The 20,276-nt window shown below is 33.8% G+C and overlaps 1 protein-coding gene across 3 annotated transcripts in view; it reads right to left on the reverse strand.

Moving 5' to 3' along the window:
- Nucleotides 1-20,276, reverse strand: part of pcm (5'-3' exoribonuclease pacman) — a 160,287-nt gene that overhangs the window by 108,388 nt on the left and 31,623 nt on the right. For all 3 annotated transcript variants that reach the window (XM_072540490.1, XM_072540489.1, XM_072540488.1), the window contains exons 7-8: nucleotides 12,866-13,156; nucleotides 10,565-10,728 (exon numbers count right to left, since the gene is read on the reverse strand). In XM_072540490.1, the coding sequence (XP_072396591.1) occupies nucleotides 10,565-10,728; nucleotides 12,866-13,156 (455 nt within the window). The remainder of the gene's footprint in view (nucleotides 1-10,564; nucleotides 10,729-12,865; nucleotides 13,157-20,276) is intronic.

A 20,276-nucleotide genomic window follows, 5' to 3' on the forward strand; every position in this document is an offset into this window, starting at 1 on the left:
GCCGAGATTTTGAACTGATCAGTAATATGACATTTCTCTATTGGAATATATTCATTGTAACTGGGTTAAGACTTTGCCTTACAGGCGGACGCCCCTCGTGGTACAGGGGGTGGCTATACAGGGATGAAGTTGTCATTTTTTTCGGAAAAATTAACGATCGATAATATGGCTGAAAATTTGCCCAGAGTAAGATCTTGGTATAACTAGACGAAATCCCAAAGGGCGGACCCGAGAGTGGATACATAAGGGGTGGCGGACAGGGGTGAAATTGCAATTTTTTGGGGAAAAATTAACGATAAGTAATATGTCTGACATTTTCATGGCTCATTATTTAGCCCCTAAAAACGCTAAATTCAAAAGGGCGGACAGCTGGGTTGGTACAGAGAGCCATAAAACGGGGTCAAATGTACCACTTGCCTGCGCATTTTAGGTCTCGGTAACAATTTTCAAACTGATTTTATTATGATATTTTTATACCGATTGATTTGAAAATTTGTATGCTCACTTCTGTTACTATTCTGAGAAGCGTCAAGTAGAGTTTTCCTCAAAATTTTCCAAAAAAATTTCCGTAAACGAAAATTTTCGTAATTTTTTGAGGTAAAATCTAATTTGTCTTTCGATTGTCTGTAAGTTATACCATGATTTTTTTCCAAAAATTTTCAAACGATTTTTCCAATAAGAAAAAAAAATTTAGAAAAACTTTTCTAAAACATTTGATAAAACTCTACGTCATCGTCTGAATCTTTTATAGAATATTTTGTAGTTTTAAAATGATATTATGATAATGTTTTCTTTTTAAACAAGTCATATTTACTTTACAAATCACATTTTTTTCTTAAATATAAATATTTTACGAATTAATTTTTAATTGAATAAATGTTTGATATTTGATATTTTATTAAATTAAAGTAATTTTATAATGTTAACTATTAAATATTTTTGGTATAACAAATAGTAATTTTATATATTTTTTATTACAATAAAAAGGTTTTTAAATTTATATTGCATAAATAATGGTTGTTCAGATATAAGAAAAATTTGATTTATTATTACGTTAATAATCAAATACAAAATATATTATTTCTATTTATCAATAGGTAAAATTCAATTTGTAGAATTTCTTTAACATTTTACAAATAATTATTAATAAAAATCAATTTAATAGTTGAATTATCAATTTTTTAAATTTTGAAATTTACTTTGTAGATATTTTCAATATTTTTTTTAACTTTTAAATTGATTGAATTTTTTTTTCATTAGTTAATTATAATTTTACAAATTCTGTTTGGACATTAATTTTGCATCATTATTATTTTAAAATATTAAAATAATAATGATGCGCGTTCCATTTAGATCAGTAATTCTAGACGCATGCGCTAAATGTAATAAGAATCAAGATGCTTTTATCCAACTTGGTGAAACTGACTTCGATTGTAATGAAGTTTTTGAAACCTTAGAAACTTTCATATGTCACTTATAGGGAACATGACTGACGAGAACAATTCCAAAAAGAAAAGTAAACGATGTCAGATTTTCACTATTTAACCGGCAGTATAAGTTGCATAATGTGAACGAGCCTTTAAAAAAAACTAAAAAATTTCGATGCTTCAAGCTTACCACCATGTCAAGATGAATTACACCAACATCTACTGCGAGCCCATTATATTTCAAATATTTGGACAAATGCTCATAAAAAAGTACCAACAGAATTGATTGATGAAGAACATGGTTGGGAGTTTGAAGATGAAACATATAAATTCAAATGGTTTAGTGGACCTCAGATGCCAGAATCAGTTCGAGAAGTAGTGATTGAAAATGAAGCAGATAATGAATGTGATATTATTGAAAGTGAAAGTAACGAAGATGATAACATCAATGAGAGTGAGAAAAAATTACGAAAATTTTCATTTACGGAACTTTTTTTGGAAAATTTTGAGGAAAACTCTACTTGACGCTTTTCAGAATAGTAACAGAAGTGAGCATACAAATTTTCAAATCAAGCGGTATAAAAATATCATAGTAAAATCAGTTTGAAAATTGTTACCGAGACCTAAAATGCGCAGGCAAGTGGTACATTTGACCCCGTTTTATGGCTCTCTGTACCAACCCAGCTGTCCGCTCTTTTGGATTTAGAGTTTTTAGGGGCTAAATAATGAGCCATGAAAATGGCGGACATATTACTTATCGTTAATTTTTCCGCAAAAAATTGCAATTTCACCCCTGTCCGCCGCCCCTTATGTATCAACTCTCGCGTCCGCCCTTTAAGATTTCGTCTAGTTATACCAAGATCTTACTCTGGGCAAATTTTCAGCCATGTTATCGATCGTTAATTTTTCCGAAAAAAATGACAACTTCATCCCTGTATAGCCACCCCCTGTACCACGAGGGGCGTCCGCCTGTAAGCAAAGTCTTAACCCAGTTACAACGAATATATTCTATATGAATATAGAGAAATGTCATATTACTGATCAGTTCAAAATTTCGGCTCTATCTCTCCGACTATTAGGCAAGCTCCTCTTTCCTTTAAAGGAGACAGATAGTTGAACGATATTTTATACAATGTCTATCACTGGGTATGGATTTATTTTTGTCCTAGTTTTATATTGGTCCACTATTTCAAATGCAGTTCAAACAGGCATTATATTACATTGTATGTTCCGTTTTAAATTCGTTCAATCTGTATATATATATATATATATATATATATATATATATATATATATATATATATATATATATATATATATATATAAAAGCTTTGAAGAGGGATTCCAGGTTGATTCAATTTATACTGACTTTTCCAAAGATTTTGATCGGGTAAACCATGGGGTCCTCTTACAAAAACTAAGAGCTTTGGGTATTTTGGATCCCCTTCTTCAGTGGATTACAGAATTTGTTAGTGGCCGTACGCAGGCAGTTAACTTGGAAGTGACACTTCAATTGAAATAACAGTTCCGTCGGGCGTGTCACAAGGCTCCCATTGTGGCCCTGTTGTGTTTTGCTTTTTTCTGGTTGATTTAGTACAAAAAATCAAAAATTGTAGTGTTTTTATGTTTGCTGACGATGTAAAACTGTTTAGAAAAATTCAATCCTGGAATGATGCTGCTATATTACAGGAAGATCTTAAATCGTTTTATGATTGGTGCACTTTAAACAAAATGTCACTCGATATAAAAAAATGTCATAAAATGACATTCTCAAGGCAAAGAAATCCAATTAAATTTGTTTACTACATAAATAACTTGCCATTAGCCTCGAAAAATGAAGTATTAGATTTGGGAATCTGGTTAGACACCAAACTGTCATTCTCAAGCCACATCAACCAAGTAACAAGCAGAGCGATGAAAGTGCTGGGATTTATCCAACGAACATCAGTGGACCTGTCTTTGTTTACATTTAGAAAACTTTATTGTGGTCTCGTTAGGCCCATTCTGGAGTTTGGATCAGTTGTATGGTCCCCATCATACCACTGTTACATTCAACAGATTGAAAGAGTTCAGAATACATTTTTGAGGGTAGCAGCCTATAAGAGTGGATACAGGAGAGAGGAATACGACTATCAGTGGGTAAGAGATAGTCTTAACTTACCAACACTTGAGTCAAGGAGGACATTGTTAGATTTATGTTTCTTACACAAAGTTATCAATGCTTTTATAGATTGTCCTTAACTCTTATCGCTTGTTAGTCTTAAAGTTCCTAGTAGAAGCAACAGACAATCAGAAATCTTTTCAGTGCCATTTCACCACACTAATTATGGTACCAATGAACCAACTACACGATTGGTCCGGAATGCTAATAGCCTACCAAGACAAATGGATATTTTTGACTCCAAAATTAGTTTGTTTAAAAAACAACTAAAAAGTATGTTACAATAAATTTGTTGTACATCTGTATCATTCTTATATGTTTGTATTATTCTGAGGTGTTTGTTATTTTAATAATTTATTGTTGTTAAGGTGTAACTTTGTAAAAATTGTAAGTAAATGGATGCCGTATATAAATAAATAAAATGAAAAAAAAAAGATATTATAACACAGACAGCAATAAACAAAAGCAACACCAAAAATACAAGAGATTAAATATTATATCTAGAATTAAAAAACCAGCTCTAAATCTCGTGTATACTCATCAACCAAAACACAACAAATCTAAGAAAAAGGGCACTAAACAGACATAAGTTATGTACACGCCAAACCAACCAGCTATAAATTAATGTGATACATATTTAAAAAAAGAGTAAAATGAATCTTCTTCGTCTCTTCCTCTTAGGCCTATTTGCATCCACTCCTGGACAAAGGCCTCCCATGAGTTCTCCAGTCTTCTCTGTTTTGTGCTATTTGGTGCCGTTTCTCCCCACTTTTGCTTTGATGTCGTCTAGTCACCGTTTTTGTGGTCTTCCTCTACGACGACTGTACTTGTCGTGCCATGTATCCTACCCAACTCCCAAACAGCTCTCCTCTCCTCAACTTATTCAGTGAGGCTATAGAGTGTAGACGAATAAAAAAATAGCTCACTTGAGAAAGGCACTCTGCTGAAACAGCTATAGTGATAATAAATTATAATAAATTTTGTGGAAAAGTTGAAAATAAAAATCCTTTCTAAATTCTGGGAATTGGAAGAATGTCCTAAAACTACCTATCTCTCATATGATGACAAATTCTGTGAAATTTATTTTAACGAGACAACTTTCCAATAACTGACGGTAGATTTGCTGTATCTATTCGTCTTAAACACTCCTTTTTCCTGTATGGCACATGCGTGACTCAAAAATTAATGCTATCAAACAATTTATTAACTTGGCGAGAAAACTGTAGAGAAATCCTGATCTGAAACGGCAATAATATGTCTTGATAAACGAATACATAAAACATGTCGATTGCTCCCAACCAAGGCAATTATGGATTTTTTTACATCATGGTGTTATGAAAGAATCCTCTACCACTACAAAATTAAGAGTCGTTTTTAATGGAAGCCAACCTAGCAGTTCCGGTCTTTCGGTTAACAACTTGATGTTGCCTGGACCAAAACAACAAGATTCCTTATTTGACATTTTATTGCGTTTTAGAACGCATAATATTGTGCTAGGCACTGATATTGAGAGGATGTATCGTCAGGTACTTATAAAAGAGAATTAACGCAAATATCAAAAAATAGTATGGCGATTTCATCCAACTGATGATATTCGTGATTACACTCTTAACACCGTCACTTACGGTTTAGTGTTTTCGGCCTTCTTGGCCATTAGAGCTTTACACGAGGTAGCTCATCTAAACCCAGATGAGCATCCTGATTTGTCGTTAATAATATTATATGACTTCCAATCTTCTTACTGGTGGTAAAAAACCTGAAGATGTTCTAAAGATAAAAACTGAATTAAAAAAATTAACAAAAAAATTACAGATGACAGTTGTCTTTATTTAATAGTCTCAAAATACCCAGACAGTCTTTTTGCCCAAATCCTATTTCCGTTCAACTGCATGGATTTTGCAATGCGTCGGAGTCTGCATTTGGTGCTTCTGTCTATATACGATGTATTGCCATCTTGGGAAACATATTTGCGCCAAAATAAGGGTAGCTCTAATTAAGAGCGTCACTATACCCAGATTTTACCTATTCAGTGTTATTTTGTTAAGTCATTGACAAAATTAAAACTTCTGTTAGATACAGTGTAGAGGACACGTACTACTGGTGCGACTTTCTTGGATAAAGACTTCTCCTCACTTATTAAAACTTTTTGTAGCCAACAGAGTATCACAAATACAATGCCTAGCTAATCCTAAACAATGGAGATACGTCAATACCTCCGACAATCCTGTTTATCTTTTAACAAGAGGTATTAATCCAAAAACACTTCTTGCTTCTGAGTCATGGTTTCATGGCCCCGTGTGGCTCGCTAACTCTGAGAATGAATGGCCCCTCATACATTAACACTTTTATTTCTGATTTACCAGAATTAAAACCTGTTAAAACTTGTTTTGCATTCTGTATATTTTGATCTTTTCACTAGGTTTTCGAATGTTTAAAAACTTCAATGAATCTGCCTATATACTCCGATTTAAAAATAGTACTACAAAACCACGACATTTTTATGACGAATATAACCTATTACAATATTTCAAACACATAAGCCAAGGTAGTAAACTTTTGGGCTTAAATCCTTTCTTTGATATTTCCACTAAGACCATAGAGTTGGAGGTCGTGTAACCAACTCAAAAAGAGAGAGAACTCTTATCAGAAAGATTATACTCTTACGTCAATTCCTGATGCAACGAGTGAAGTGGAAAGAGGATTTTAAACAACACTTGGAGGTCGGATCACAGTCAAAGTGATTTTTGGGCTTAAATCCTTTCTTTGATATTTCCACTAAGACCATTTTACTGACTTTAATTTTTCGCTATTTTACCTCCTTATTTTACAACTAGTTAACAAGGATTGATTGTTTTTGGTGACTTCTCTGACCAATTGAAACCCGATGGTTTCAAGGGAGGACTTATTTTTACGCTAATTGTATCTGAAAACGCGACTTCGCCATTGTGACTCATGTTTTGCTGTTTTCCTAACATATCTTTCTTTAACATTATTTGTGACTTGATTTTCGTCAATTCTTATACTTCTAAAACACTGTTCAGTTTAATACTTGAGCACATTTGGGTGGACGGATAAACGTCATCTTAATAATTACATACAAAAAAAAAGCTGTATCATAAAAAGATACCATTAATTCATGATGATTAATTAATGAATGGTTATAGACCATTAATTAAATATTAAACATCAAATATTAATAACAACATTATGTACTTATGCTTTATGCTTATGCTTTTTTAACCTTAGTCAAAATTTTAAACCACGTTTGCTTTAATTAAATGGTTTATACTTATTTTAGGTATTTTTAACCTGATGATGGAACTGTTGTTCCGAAAACGTTCGTGTTATTTGATGTAGCCATTTTAAGGTTTTTTTTAAATATACCCATTTACAAAGATTTAACCTCTTTTTTGTGATACGTGGTATACAGCCAGCTGCAGGAATTATTTTTCTTGTGGATTTTACAATTTATGTTGTATGCTTATATGATGCTAGTGGAAAATATTGAAAACGCCTTTGAAGTGCTGGGAGATTGAGTAGCCCAATAGCTACCAGTACCGTTAAGTGATTTGGGTGGCGAAGAACTAGAGAATTAAATAAATTGTTTTATGTCCTCTAGCCTATCAAACATTTGCAGATATTAGTTGCTTTCAGCAAAAATTTGCTATTGCTTTGATGAAATAAAAGCCATATATGATGACATGTGCTCTAATGCCATAATACATGGCTTTTATTTCATCAGAGCAACATGTGCTCTAATGCCATAATATATGGCTTTTATTTCATCAGAGCAATAGCAAGTTTTTGCTGAAAGCAACTAATATTTGCAAATTTTCTACAGGCCAGAGGACAGAAAACAATTTATTTAATTGGTTAGTTGTGTCTGAACCACTGAAAGTGGGAAGATTTTGGAGACATTAGTTGGAGACTTTTTGGTTTGAATCGGAATCAGCTCGGACGGCTGACGAAGTAGAGATACTGAAATAGCTGTTGAATCCGATTCAGACGTAAAAATGTTGACTAATTTGTGCTCCAATGCCATAATATATGGAATTTATTATTTCATATATATATATATATATATATATATATATATATATATATATATATATCATCATGTAACATTAGAGACTATAACGAGCGAGCCTCCTCAGCAGTTCCAAGATCAGCCGCCATTGTGTTATTTCGATATTTTGTTTAGACTATTTCATAATTGTTTGAACGTGTTAGCAGAGTTTCGAAGTAGTCCTAAGAAAGATTTTTGTATTCATTTAATATTTAATCAGTATCGTCTGTACACCTAAACTATAAACATCTCAATAAATTTGTGCGTAATTTCCTTCAGAAGTTTTTTGTGTGTTTAATTCTCCATTCAACAATCGAATAGGGTGAAATCCCTTTCACACCGTAACTCTTGAAGATCTCAGTCAGATAAGAGAAAGTCTTATCTCTCTTATCTGACCAAGATCTTCAAGAAATCCAGTGTGACAGGGATTTATTTCACCCCTCCATTGTTTTTCGCTATATATTTCACCTATCTGTTGGAATAAACTGTTTTTGTTTTTAATAATATAATATAATAATATATTCTACTACCAACAAATTCCCTGAATAAGTATTAAATTGAAACCATTTGATAGGTATAGGTCGGCCAGAAAGAAAGATCAGGCTGTATCAGTCTTAGGTAAGTGTGTGGACAATTTTCGCCGAACATATTTGTTATCTCTTTATGGAGTTTGTGACACCATTTAATCAACAATATTAACTTTCATATCCTGTACATTTTCAGTTTTCAGAGCATAGTTTGTTGTTTCTTAACTTTCTTCTACATCTAAGATTTCCAAACGTTCTCCTTTTATTTACAAAAGGTTACGTATTCTATCTTATCTTATCTATGGTAATTTGTTCTGTTGAACCAACTACCAATTCCAAAAGCTAGTTTCGAACCCAAGACTCGCTCTCCACCAACCATCTAGCTGCCGTTCGAAGTATATCCAATGGTGACCTTTCTAGCAACATTAAAAAAGGGTTACACATTGGTATAAAACTACCCAAAAATTAAAATAAATTAAAAATAAATTTCATTAAAATTTATAAGTTCGAATGAGATATAATTTGTAGATGGGAAGATATTTAAGGTATTTTTCCTTACATGACGCATCAACCAACCACGCAGGGTTATTAGCGTGTATGGATTGTGTTACAAAATTAGAACCTAATAATAGAATATTAACAGTAACAATGGATAACTAGAAAAAGCCCTATACAGAGCCCTAAAAAGAATCTATACAGAGGAAAATACTAGATTTTTAATAAAAGTTCGCAGTCTTAGAGGAATGCGAGAATGTTTACTGTTAAGACACTTTTATACATGTCACACACAGGTTTCTCAACACGTTTTAATGGTTAGTCATGTGTTAACCGAGTATGGCCAATCTGGAGGCGAGTGAAGGTTACTTGTTCTCTTCTATGTTTTAATTATATTAATATGTAGAAGTATATGGAAGTCTGGATGAATTTGTCGAAGAATTTTATTTTAGTTTAGGGTTTATTTTTTCAGAAATTATATTAGTATATATCCTTGCTCTGAAGATACTGTACTGTTTTCGATGAAATCTATTAGTTGTTCACAGTTTAAAGCATAACTGGAATTTTGGTATCTAAATAATTCTTCTGTTGGTTGCAGCGTTTCCTCTACCGTCTTTTTTGGTTTCTTGTTTTGGTTTCATTTCGTCTTTTTCTCTTCTCTGTTTTTTGGTAAATCAAAAACATGTTTTGATGAAGGAGTTGGGGACGGTGTTGAACGTCGGAAACTGTGCGGTTTTGTGGTACTGGATCTGTTTCTATTTGGTTAGTTAAGAGTTTTGTGCATAGTGTTTCATGTTGCACAGCTTGTTCATTCAGTTGGGTTTGCTTCTGTTGTATGTCACTAGTTGTTTCTTTAGTCACCTGATTGTTACTATTTTCAGTGGGGTTCTCACCTGCTTCTGTATTGTGAGGTATTAAAGTTGTGTCGCCTGATACAGATACCTGCACTGGACATTCTTTTGTTAAATGCTTGGTATTTTTGCATTGACAAGTCTAATTTTTTAAAGATAAGTATATTCTATATGATGTCTCCTCATAAGGGATAACGAAATAATCGGGTAAGGTATGTTTGGTTAAAGGGGATACGTAAATTTGCCGCCTGAAGCTTAATATATGCTAGAATTCAGGACTTGATGTCCCTATCCGTAGAAACGATAAGGATGACAAAAGATTGACACCAGGTGCTTGCAATTCAGATTTTAAGATTAAGTGTGGAATAGACGGACATACGTTAGAGACTAGTCGTTGACTTGGAGTGATTAGTCGACGTGCTTGTAAGAGCTGTTGATTAATTTTGATTTTTCCGTGGTTGGTAATAAGATCATCCACTAATTTTTCATTTGCTAAGTAAATGCATATTCTGTTGTTGGATAGCCTTGAACAAAAAATAATATTGATTGGTCGAATTATTAGGCTTAAACTGTGAAGGTAATCTTCAATTTTGGTATTGTTAATTGCATTAAATATGATTGCTTGATTTCGTGATGGACAAACATTAGAAGTTGGTTACCTGTTTACGCAAAAATAATTTTTAGGTTGTAAATATTGTTGGTCTGGTGCAGGACTAGGTTTAGTTGACGTAGATGAGGATGTCATTATGTGGTTACTAATATTTTGTACGCCAAAATATTAATTATTTGGAGCCAGAAAATACTGGCCTATTTATTATGTTGTCGATATGTATTTAAATAAAGTCACCTTACCAATGTTTATAGTTAAAATACACATTCACAAAACTCGTTTTTAACTTTGCCAAGAAAATATAAAAACGAATAATTAGCATTTAACGTGCTAATTCGTTGACTGTTCTGATAAGACTCCTTGAGGTTTTTATGATATGTTATAAGTTTTAAGAAACATTATAAATTATACACTATCTGCAACTTACTTCGCTTCAATTAGATGTGGCCACGCAATGAATACAGATGTACCCAAAAGATCAACTGGAATCATGTCACCGATGAATTTAGAATTTGGTATAACATGAATAATCATACTCTCGTTTCTGCTTGGCTGTTCAAATACTTTAACATGAGCTTTTTGAACTTCTCCCTAAAAGGACAATTTAAACATTTTGTACAGATAATATAAAGAAATACATAATATTTATATAAAAAACAGAAAAAGTTTTAAAATGGGCCAGACAAAAAAATAGAAAAAATAGAAGAATCATAATAATGTGACAAGACTAAAGATTTTAGAAAAGAATAAAGTCTGAAAACGAGGCACACGCACAATCGAAGAGAAGGCTTTGAAGAAAGAAGAACAGTAACCTGACAGAAAAAGAACAGATGTACCAAAAAATGTATGAACCAATTCAGAGAAGAACTATATATATATATATATATATATATATATATATATATATATATATATATATATATATATATATATATATATATAACTTTTTAATATGAAAAGAATGTCTCAAAAGTATCCGATATTCATTTATAATCTCGCAATGCTTATTCTTCGAAATAATTCCCATTCTCTATTCGAAGCATTCTAGTCCAAAACGTGCTACTATTAGTGCTCTATGTCACTGAAGTAATTCTGTATGGATTTCTTGAATATAAATAGAAACATTTTTTTAGTAAGTAAAAAAAGATGATTAAGAATTAATCGTATCATTCGAATTTATTTCTTCATACTTTTCCATATTCGTGCCATTGTCACCCAGCACAATGTTTACGTGCCACATTTCAAACTAAGCCATTCTTTCTAAATCCAAATTTTTTTATAAAATACAGTGATTTTCATAATAATTTTAAATAGAGCTAGGGGAAAAATAAGCATAAGAGCACATGTGAAAGTAAAAGGCGGGAGCTGCTATAGAAAAGATTATAATATATATCACCTGGTACTTCATCAGTGCCAAAAACTGGTTAAAGTTTTTGGCACACAAATTTAAAAAATATTGTTTTGGATAATTTTTTTGAAGTTTCAAACTTGCATGAGGTATTCTGAGGTAATTTATTAACGACATATTCGCGTTCAGTGACCTCGAAACCCCCGAGTAATGCCTGTCGACTGATTTAGAATGAAATTAACATTAAACTCCAAGAGACGCGGTCCACCATCCACCAGATAGCTCGAGAACCATCGCTTTCATAATATTCGTATTCAGAGCTTTCGAAAACCTCCGAGTTATGACGTTCAACTGATTTCGGATGAACATAACAAAACTCCAGGAGACGAGTTCAACACTGGGCATCAGGTAGCTCGAGGACCATCACCGTCATCATATTCGTGTTCAGTGACTTCGAAAACCTCCGAGTAACGACTGTCGACTGATATAGAATGAAATTAACATGCTGCAAGAGACGAGGTCCATCCTGTGCACCAGGTAGTTCGAGGACCATCGTTGTTATCGAGCCTCGACCTCGAAAACCCCTGAGTAACAAAATTGAACTCATTCCTGTCGATACTTTCTAAGTTGCAAATGTTTCATTTTCTATGTACTTTTGAAATATATTTTCCTTACGCAAAAATGCAACTTTTATTTTACAACTCATTATATTAAGAATATTTTTATCCTTAGAATTTTTCAATGAATTTGACACACATTCATCGTTCCCAAATTATGAATGAAGCCCAAGACAAAATTTTCGTAATTTTAGAATAGCGAATTATGCGCGCATTTTACATGTTGTGTACATATATGTTGCGCTGAAATGTCGACCAGAATGTCAATCAAAGTGCGATCATTTTTTCGAATCACAATTTTTTTGTGTTTAAAAGCAAAATGCAATGCAGTTTTTCTCATTTCTCTGAGGAACTTTTTGCCGTAAATTTTTTTAAGTGAAAGTCGGATACATTTGGACAGACCTCGCGTCGCATACACAGTATGCGACGGTATCATAGTCAAGAAAGAAGAAACTATGTTATCTTAACTAAAAACTTTACAGTCAAACGTAAACTGAGAATTATACATTCCATAATTAATCCTCAAATGGATTTAATAAAATAATGGAATGAACAACAGTGGAGTAACGAAAGAAATTAGAGAAGTATGTACAACTAAGTAAAATTAAAAAAAATATAACGATGCAATTGGTGTACTCACAGGGTAAATATTGCCGTAGGCAGGATTTTTTATTAAAAATAATATACTGTAGTCAAAGGATTACTGCATTAAAGGTGTTTAAAAATTAACTTGAATAATTCGTTTCTTAAATAAATTCTTTACCCTATATTTCAGATGTTTCATAGTTGGAAAGCCCGGATAGTAAACATTCATTAGAGCTCCGGGATAAGCACCCTTTACTAATTTTTCTCTTGGTACTAAAATGTCTGAATACGATAAAGTCTTAACTTCTGTGTGATTTTTGGGAATTTCCGGAAAATAGGCTGGCGCTTGATAAGGTCCTCTATCTCTTGGCGTGTACATGTAAATTAACATAGGTCCGTGACTATTTCTTCGTTTTTCATCCGTCGTCAACTGATCGTTACAATAACTCATCGCTTCTAGAAGCAGTTTCTGAAAAATTTCAAAACGTTAAATTAGTCACTGTGAAAGAGGTTATAAAAATCGGAAAATACCCCAACTTTAATCTTAACAAGAGTACCTAAACAGGATGTGAATCTGAGCGCTGCAAAATAAGAAATCCCTTCCCAGGCGAACCGAAAATTTCAATACCGATTCAGATCACACGTCAGAGAGCCGAGGGTAGATAAGAATGCTATAAATAACATGCAAATTTTTAGACCAAAAAATGATCTATACTAAATTTTCGTGCGACTATTTGCAAAACCGAAGAAGACTTGGAACTCCTAGATCATGCACTCTACTACACGCTCAAAACAATGGCACACATTAACTGAGACGGGACCAGACTTAAAAAAAGGAAAATGTATCGGTTGTAATAAAAATGTTAGAAAACGATAAACAATCATGAAGCACATAAAAAAGTGAAACGAGTATAGACATAATGGCACAAAATATAAAGACAATTCGGCATTATGTCTAGCATGTTTTAATTATAACTCCGCCTGAAGTGCAAAGGAGTCACACTATTAGTACACCAGAAAGAACACCACGTAGAAGACTGTACTATGTCCCAGAAAGAGTAGTTTGCATAAAGATTAAACAAGACGTCAAGGCCTTAAATGAGATAGCAATTTATGCACCTGAGAACAACAGAGAAGTAAATACAAAAGAAAGCTTCTACGAACACCTCCAGAGAACAGTAAACGAAATTACAAAGAATGAATATATTATAAAAAATTTTCCAATAAAATCCTTTATAAAAAGGTATATAAAAAGCCCAGTCGGGCTATGTTAAAAAGACAAAACGTTTTCGGAATAAGTATTCCATCATCAGTGTCAATATATTACATGAATGTAGCCACTAAATATGAGGGTAAGAACCCTTTAAAAATTCATATATAAAGTTTAGTTTACATTATGTCGTGTTTACAAATAGGATGGTAAAGTTACCGTTGGATTGGTAACATGGCGACATATGACTCTACATTAAGTTGCAAGTCCTGAGACGGTATGTCTACGAGGACTTTATTAAAGCAACTGATTGAAAAAAAAAAAAAAATTTGAAAAAAATGATTTTGGCCATTGCAACACTTTTATACACGGTAAAACTATAAAAGGTTAAGATGTTAAGAATAATGTGAGATTACAAATTAGGGGATTAATTTGTGATTGAACATATTGGCCACTATATAAAGAAACAAACGACTAATAAAAAATATCTAAACACATATAAAATATAAAATAATAATAATATAACAATAATCATAACACTAATTCACTCTGTTTTTGAATTACTATCTTACCCGAGCAGTGCAACCTATAATTTGAATATTTAGAATTTATGATTCAGCTAAACTATCTAATTCAAATCTAAGCTCATTAAGTCAAACTGATCTAGGAGGGGCTTTCTCTACAGTTTTATTTAAATTTGGTTGTGATACCGTATGTCTTCGAGGCGCTGGATGAGGTTGGATGCAAGAACCTTGGTGTCTCATGTTTTCTTGGCTCTCTTGGAGTTTCGAATATCTGACTACCTTCCACATAATGACAATAAACTTAACAATGAATATAGTGACTAGTCCCGTGGTTAAATAAGGAATCCACTGTGTTCGAATAGGAATCCACTGATGGTTAGCAATGGTTTTCCACGTGTGTTCGAATATATCTTGGTCAAACTGCTCTGCCTCAAGTACAATATTTGGCAATTCATCTCCCCGAATATTATGTCTGGGAATGTTGTTCTGCTTTATGATTGGCCTCTGCCATCGAGCAAAAAGACAAAAGAGGGAATCTAATCGTTATGAAAAGGCGACCAAAAAAGTGGCCTCTGATGGCGGACATATCCGGAAATGCGAATGCGCCAAATTTAAATTTTCCGACACTTATTAACAGTAGCTATAAAATAGTTTTCAGAATGTGTCTTAGACGAGAAAATTTTAATTAAATAATAACGATAACAGTCTAAAATGTGAAACAATTGTTAAAAAACTTCAATATAAATAAGATTTCATGTGACAGTTGGGACAAATAATAACATAACCCAACTAAATTTGATTTCTTAAACAAGGAAAGACTCTCTTTCCTTGTTTAATTTGGCCTCTCAAGATGGCACTTCCTGTCTAACAATATTTTTGCCCCCACTACCTTTACATTCCCTCTTTTGTCTTTTTGCTCGATGGCCTCTGCATAAGCTTTTCAATGGGACTGACGGGAGTCTTTAAATAACTTCCAATTGCTGTTTCCAATCCATTACTGGATGCGAGTAATGTTATGTTTCGGGTTTGAGCAACCCATTTTGGTGACAGCTTTATAAAATTCGTTTGATTGATTATATGTTCAAATCGAGAACCGCCGCACATTATAGCTAAATTTATAGCGTATGGTGGAATGACTAGCCAGGGGTTCGGTGTGCTCATTTTCAACCAACTGGCTTTCTTTATCGTGTACTCTATTATATTACAGGTGGTGTTGGTAGTTCTATCATATAATTCATTTAAGATACAGTTTGGCTGGGTATCCATATTAATGATACCCATTGGTGAACATGCCAACTCTCCTTTGTTTAATTCTATACACCTTCCTTTAACTTCATATGTCACTTCATAATACGGAAGAGCTGTGACTCTCAGTAGGTTGTATCTAGTGTTGTCAATTATTAGGAAATAGCCAATAATGACGATGTCTCCTTCTTAATTTTGTACGACCGTATCTATTATTGGCTGCCTTCTTATATCTACTCCTTGTGGAAGGAACCTTGTAGCATTCGAAATGATTGACTCTATTTGTCCGGGTTTTATAATATCTATAAAGTGTCCATGATTGTAATGAAGATTTAATATTTTTTCTTATATGTTCGTATATTCTTTTGCATATTCCATTGCACGGTTATAAGTCGCTTCCACTTTTAATCGTATGTACTCTTTCTCTAATGTGTCAGCTCTATATGAGATATCACTTAGGCCTTTAGACATGTCCTTCCTTGTTCCGTTTATCAGTGCTTCTCGGAACTTATTTAAATGTCCGTTTATTCTATCTTCCGTAAAGTTAATCAAAACTATTGTTTGTAACATCAGCTTCGTCTAATGTTTTGAATTTTTTATTAGATCCTTCTGATTTTCGTCCAAGGAATCTATGTCCCTGTATACTTCATCATTTACCCAAAATACTGATGTGAGGACTGTTCCTAGAAGATCCCTCTTCGGCCTTCTTTTAACTTCCAGATCTAATGCTCGACTTATCATTTTTGCTCGTTCTTGTTCCTCTTTTAGCTGGCTCGATAGTGAATCACAATTTATTATATTGCTTGTCTTACACATATCTTCCAGCGTTTTAACCATTGAATCTATCGTTCGTTCACCATCTAAAAATTTTTTCTTTTCTAGATGAGTTTTTATTCTAAATATCCCTCGATATATGTATACATCGCTTAGATGCTCTGAATATAATACAGGGGATAGGGTATAAATTTTGTACAAATTTTCATTTGATGGCTTCAAAAATACTAAAAATAGGATGCAAAACATAAATTTTCTCCACATACTACGTGCTCTATTTGTCTTTCGTGAGGTGGGCTCTCGTACTATTGGTATTAACTTGTGTATAGGACGAGTAGTTACTTTTCCGTTCGCCTTTTGAACTGTTGCGACTCTTGTCAAACCTTCAGCTCCGGGATGTGTTTTGATTATCTTCGCTAGTGGCCATTTCCCCGGCGAGGTGTCGTCCTCCTTTATTATCACCACTTCTTTTTCTAGGTTTGTGACGGGTTTTTGCCACTTATATCGCTGTTGTAGATTTGACAAGTAGTCATGTCTCCAACTGTTCCAAAAATCTCTTTTTACTTTTTCTAACTGCCTCCACCTTTGTGGCATACTCGTATATGTGCTCAACTCTTCCTTCCTATTTGGCGAAATTAGTTCTCTCCCAATTAGGAAGTGTCTTGGGGTTATTATTATTCTGTTCTCCGTATCTTCCGTATCAGAGCATAAAGGTCGGGAATTCATGCATGCCTCTATTTGAGCTGGCACTGTGGTTAGCTCTTCGTATGATAACGAACTATCCCCAATTACTCTCTTCAAGTGATATTTCATAATTTTAACAGCGCTTTCCCATAAACCTCCAAAATGTGGCCCATACGCTGGTATGGAGTGCCAATGCGTTCCTTCACTTTCTCATTATTTTGGAATAACAGGTTTACTGCTCCTACAAAGTTTGTTCCATTGTCACTGTATATATGACTGCACTGTCACCTTCTTGAAGTAAATTTCTTAAATGCAGCTACAAATGCATCCGTTGTCATATCACTTACTACTTCGAGATGTACAGCTTTTGTGGCTAGGCATACAAATACTGCTATATATCCTTTATAGCTCTTGTACCCTCTTTCTTTGGTTGCTCTTATTTTAATTGGTCCGGCGTAGTCTACACCAGTATTTGCAAATGGATGAGCTTGGTTTACACTCGCTTTTGATAAACTTCCCATTAATTGTTGAGCCGTTTCGGCCTTGTATCTTTTACATATGACACAAGTGTTTATTTCTTCTCGCACTACTCTTTTTCCGTGCGTGATCCAAAATCTTTTCTTTATGTAGTGCAGAGTTTGTTGTAGGCCTCCATGCAACGTTTTTGTGTGGCAATGTTGCAATATTAGTTTACTTAATTTGCTTTTGTGAGGTATTATTAAAGGATGCTTTTCATCATGTGTTAACTCTGAGTTCTGAAGTCTCCCTGTAACCCGTAACATGCCATGGTTATTTACATAGAGTACTAAGTTTAATAGTTTACTCCTCCGGTTAAGTAGTTTTCCACTCTTTAGCGTTTTTATCTCTTCTGCTTAATATAATTCTTGAGTATGCTTTATTGCTCTTTGCAAGATATTCTCTAATTCTTGAGGGGTGAGTTGTTCATGTTCTACCTCTCTTTTTTTTTGCATTTGTCTGCAAATCTAATGCAGTGAGATAGCACTCGTTGCATTCTATTCAGATTTGAAAATCTTTCGCAGGTGTCACTAACCTTTAAGGTTGTGTTTTTCTCTTCGTCGGTATCCAATCTCTCTGGTATTGGAAACCTAATATTTGTTTGTTTTAGCCAGATTGTTGGCTTTGCCAACCTTTGTTTTGGCTACTATAAGGCTTGTTTTCACCTCATGACATAATGTTCTAGTATATATTACTGCTCCGTAGTCTTTCGTACACGCATCAGCAAATCCGTGCAATTCTATTTTCGCTGAATTGGTAAGATTATTCCACCTAAGTATTACTATCTCTTTGAGGTGTTTTAGTTGTGAGTAATACTCAATCCATCGTTTTTGATCAGAATTATCCAATTCTTTGTCCTAACATATCCTTTTTTTCCGCAAATCTTGTACGAATATTTTTGATTGCATTATCACTGGCGCAATCCTTCCTAATAAGTAATATATTTTTGCTATTTCCGGTAACACCAGCCTCTTTGTTATTTTTTTATCTTCGGTCATATTTATTTTAAATGTAATTACATCTTCAACCGGTGATGACCAGTGGATTCCTAGCGTTATATGTATATTTTCTTTGTCTAATGTTTTAAGATAGACACTTTTTAGTTCCTTCGGTATGGCTTCCAATAAATCTTGACTATTACTAAGCCATTTTCTTAATAAACACCCTTTCTAGAACATTTCTGTTAACTCTGTTTAGGCTTGATGAGCTTCATCCAACGTTTCTGATCCAGCTAGCACGTCGTCTACGTACATGTTGTGTTTAACAATTTCCGCAGCTAGTGGATATTTTAATTTCTCGTCATTACATAATTCCTGTATCGTTCGTAATGCAAGGTATGGCGCTGCTTTCATACCGTATGTTACTGTTGACAACTGATACTCCTTTATTGGTTCTTTTACAGGCTGTCTCCATAATATCTTCTGGTAAACTTGATCTTCTTCAGCTATCTTTATTTGCCTAAACATTTTCTCTAGATCTGCCATATATGCTATTTTGTACAACCTCCAATTTATTAATATATTTGTAAGATCTTGTTGCAAACGAGGTCCAGAGTGCATTATATCATTGAGACTGATTCCTGTTGAACTTTTACTGGAAGCGTCAAACACGGCCCTGCATTTTGTTGTGATACTATCCTCTTTTATTACTGCATGATGAGGAAGGTAATACCCTTGCTTATTTATGGATTCGGTTTTATTCAATTTCATGTGACCTAAGTCTTCATATTCCTTCATAAATTTCCTGTACTCTTTTTCTAGGTTTCTGTCTCTTTGAAATTTCTTCTCTAATTGCAGTAGTCTCGCATATGCTTGCTGTTTTGAGTCCCCTAATAGGCTTGTATTAGAATTGAAGGGTATTTTAACTTCAAATCTTCCTTCGTTATCCCTTTTTAATGTACTTTTATAATATTCTTCACACTCTTTTTCTTCTACTGAAAGAGTATTGGTCTTTCCAAAACGGACGATTTGAGATTTAAAAGGGAAGTCGAAAACAAGTGTCGATTAATAAATTGTTCGCGCGGCTATTTAAATTGTAACCAGTGTGAATGTTTTAAATAAATTCTTCTTCTTCTTAACATGCCATACACCAAAGTGCGTAGGCGACTATCTCATTACTAGAATTCTGTTCTTGGCGGCGTGACACAGCTCGCCTGTATTGTGTATTCCTGTCCATTCTTTAATATTCCTTAACCAGGATAATTGTTTGCGGCCGGCTCCTCTCCTACCTTCGATCTTCCCTTGTAGGATTAACTGTGGTATTTCATATTTTGCTCCTCTCAATATGTGCCCAAGGTAACCAATCTTGCGTTTTTTAATTAATTCAAAGAGTTCTCTTTCCACGCCGGCTCTCTTAAGGACGTCATCGTTTCGAACTCTATCCACCCAAGGTATGCGCATCATTCTTCTCAATGACCACATTTCAAATGCTTCAAGTTTGTTGATAGATGTTTTTTTCAAAGTCCACGTTTCCATGCCATAAAGCAAGATGGACCATCATATGTAGCACTTGACCATTCTGTAGCGTATTTCGAAATTTAGGTTTTGATTACATAGGAGCGGTCTGAATTTCACAAAAGCTTGTCTTGCCATTTGTATTCGGGTTTTTATCTCTTGTTGTGGATCCGATTGGTCATT

The sequence above is a fragment of the Diabrotica undecimpunctata genome, chromosome 8, assembly GCF_040954645.1.
Source record: "Diabrotica undecimpunctata isolate CICGRU chromosome 8, icDiaUnde3, whole genome shotgun sequence".
Classification (NCBI taxonomy): Eukaryota; Metazoa; Arthropoda; class Insecta; order Coleoptera; family Chrysomelidae; genus Diabrotica; species Diabrotica undecimpunctata.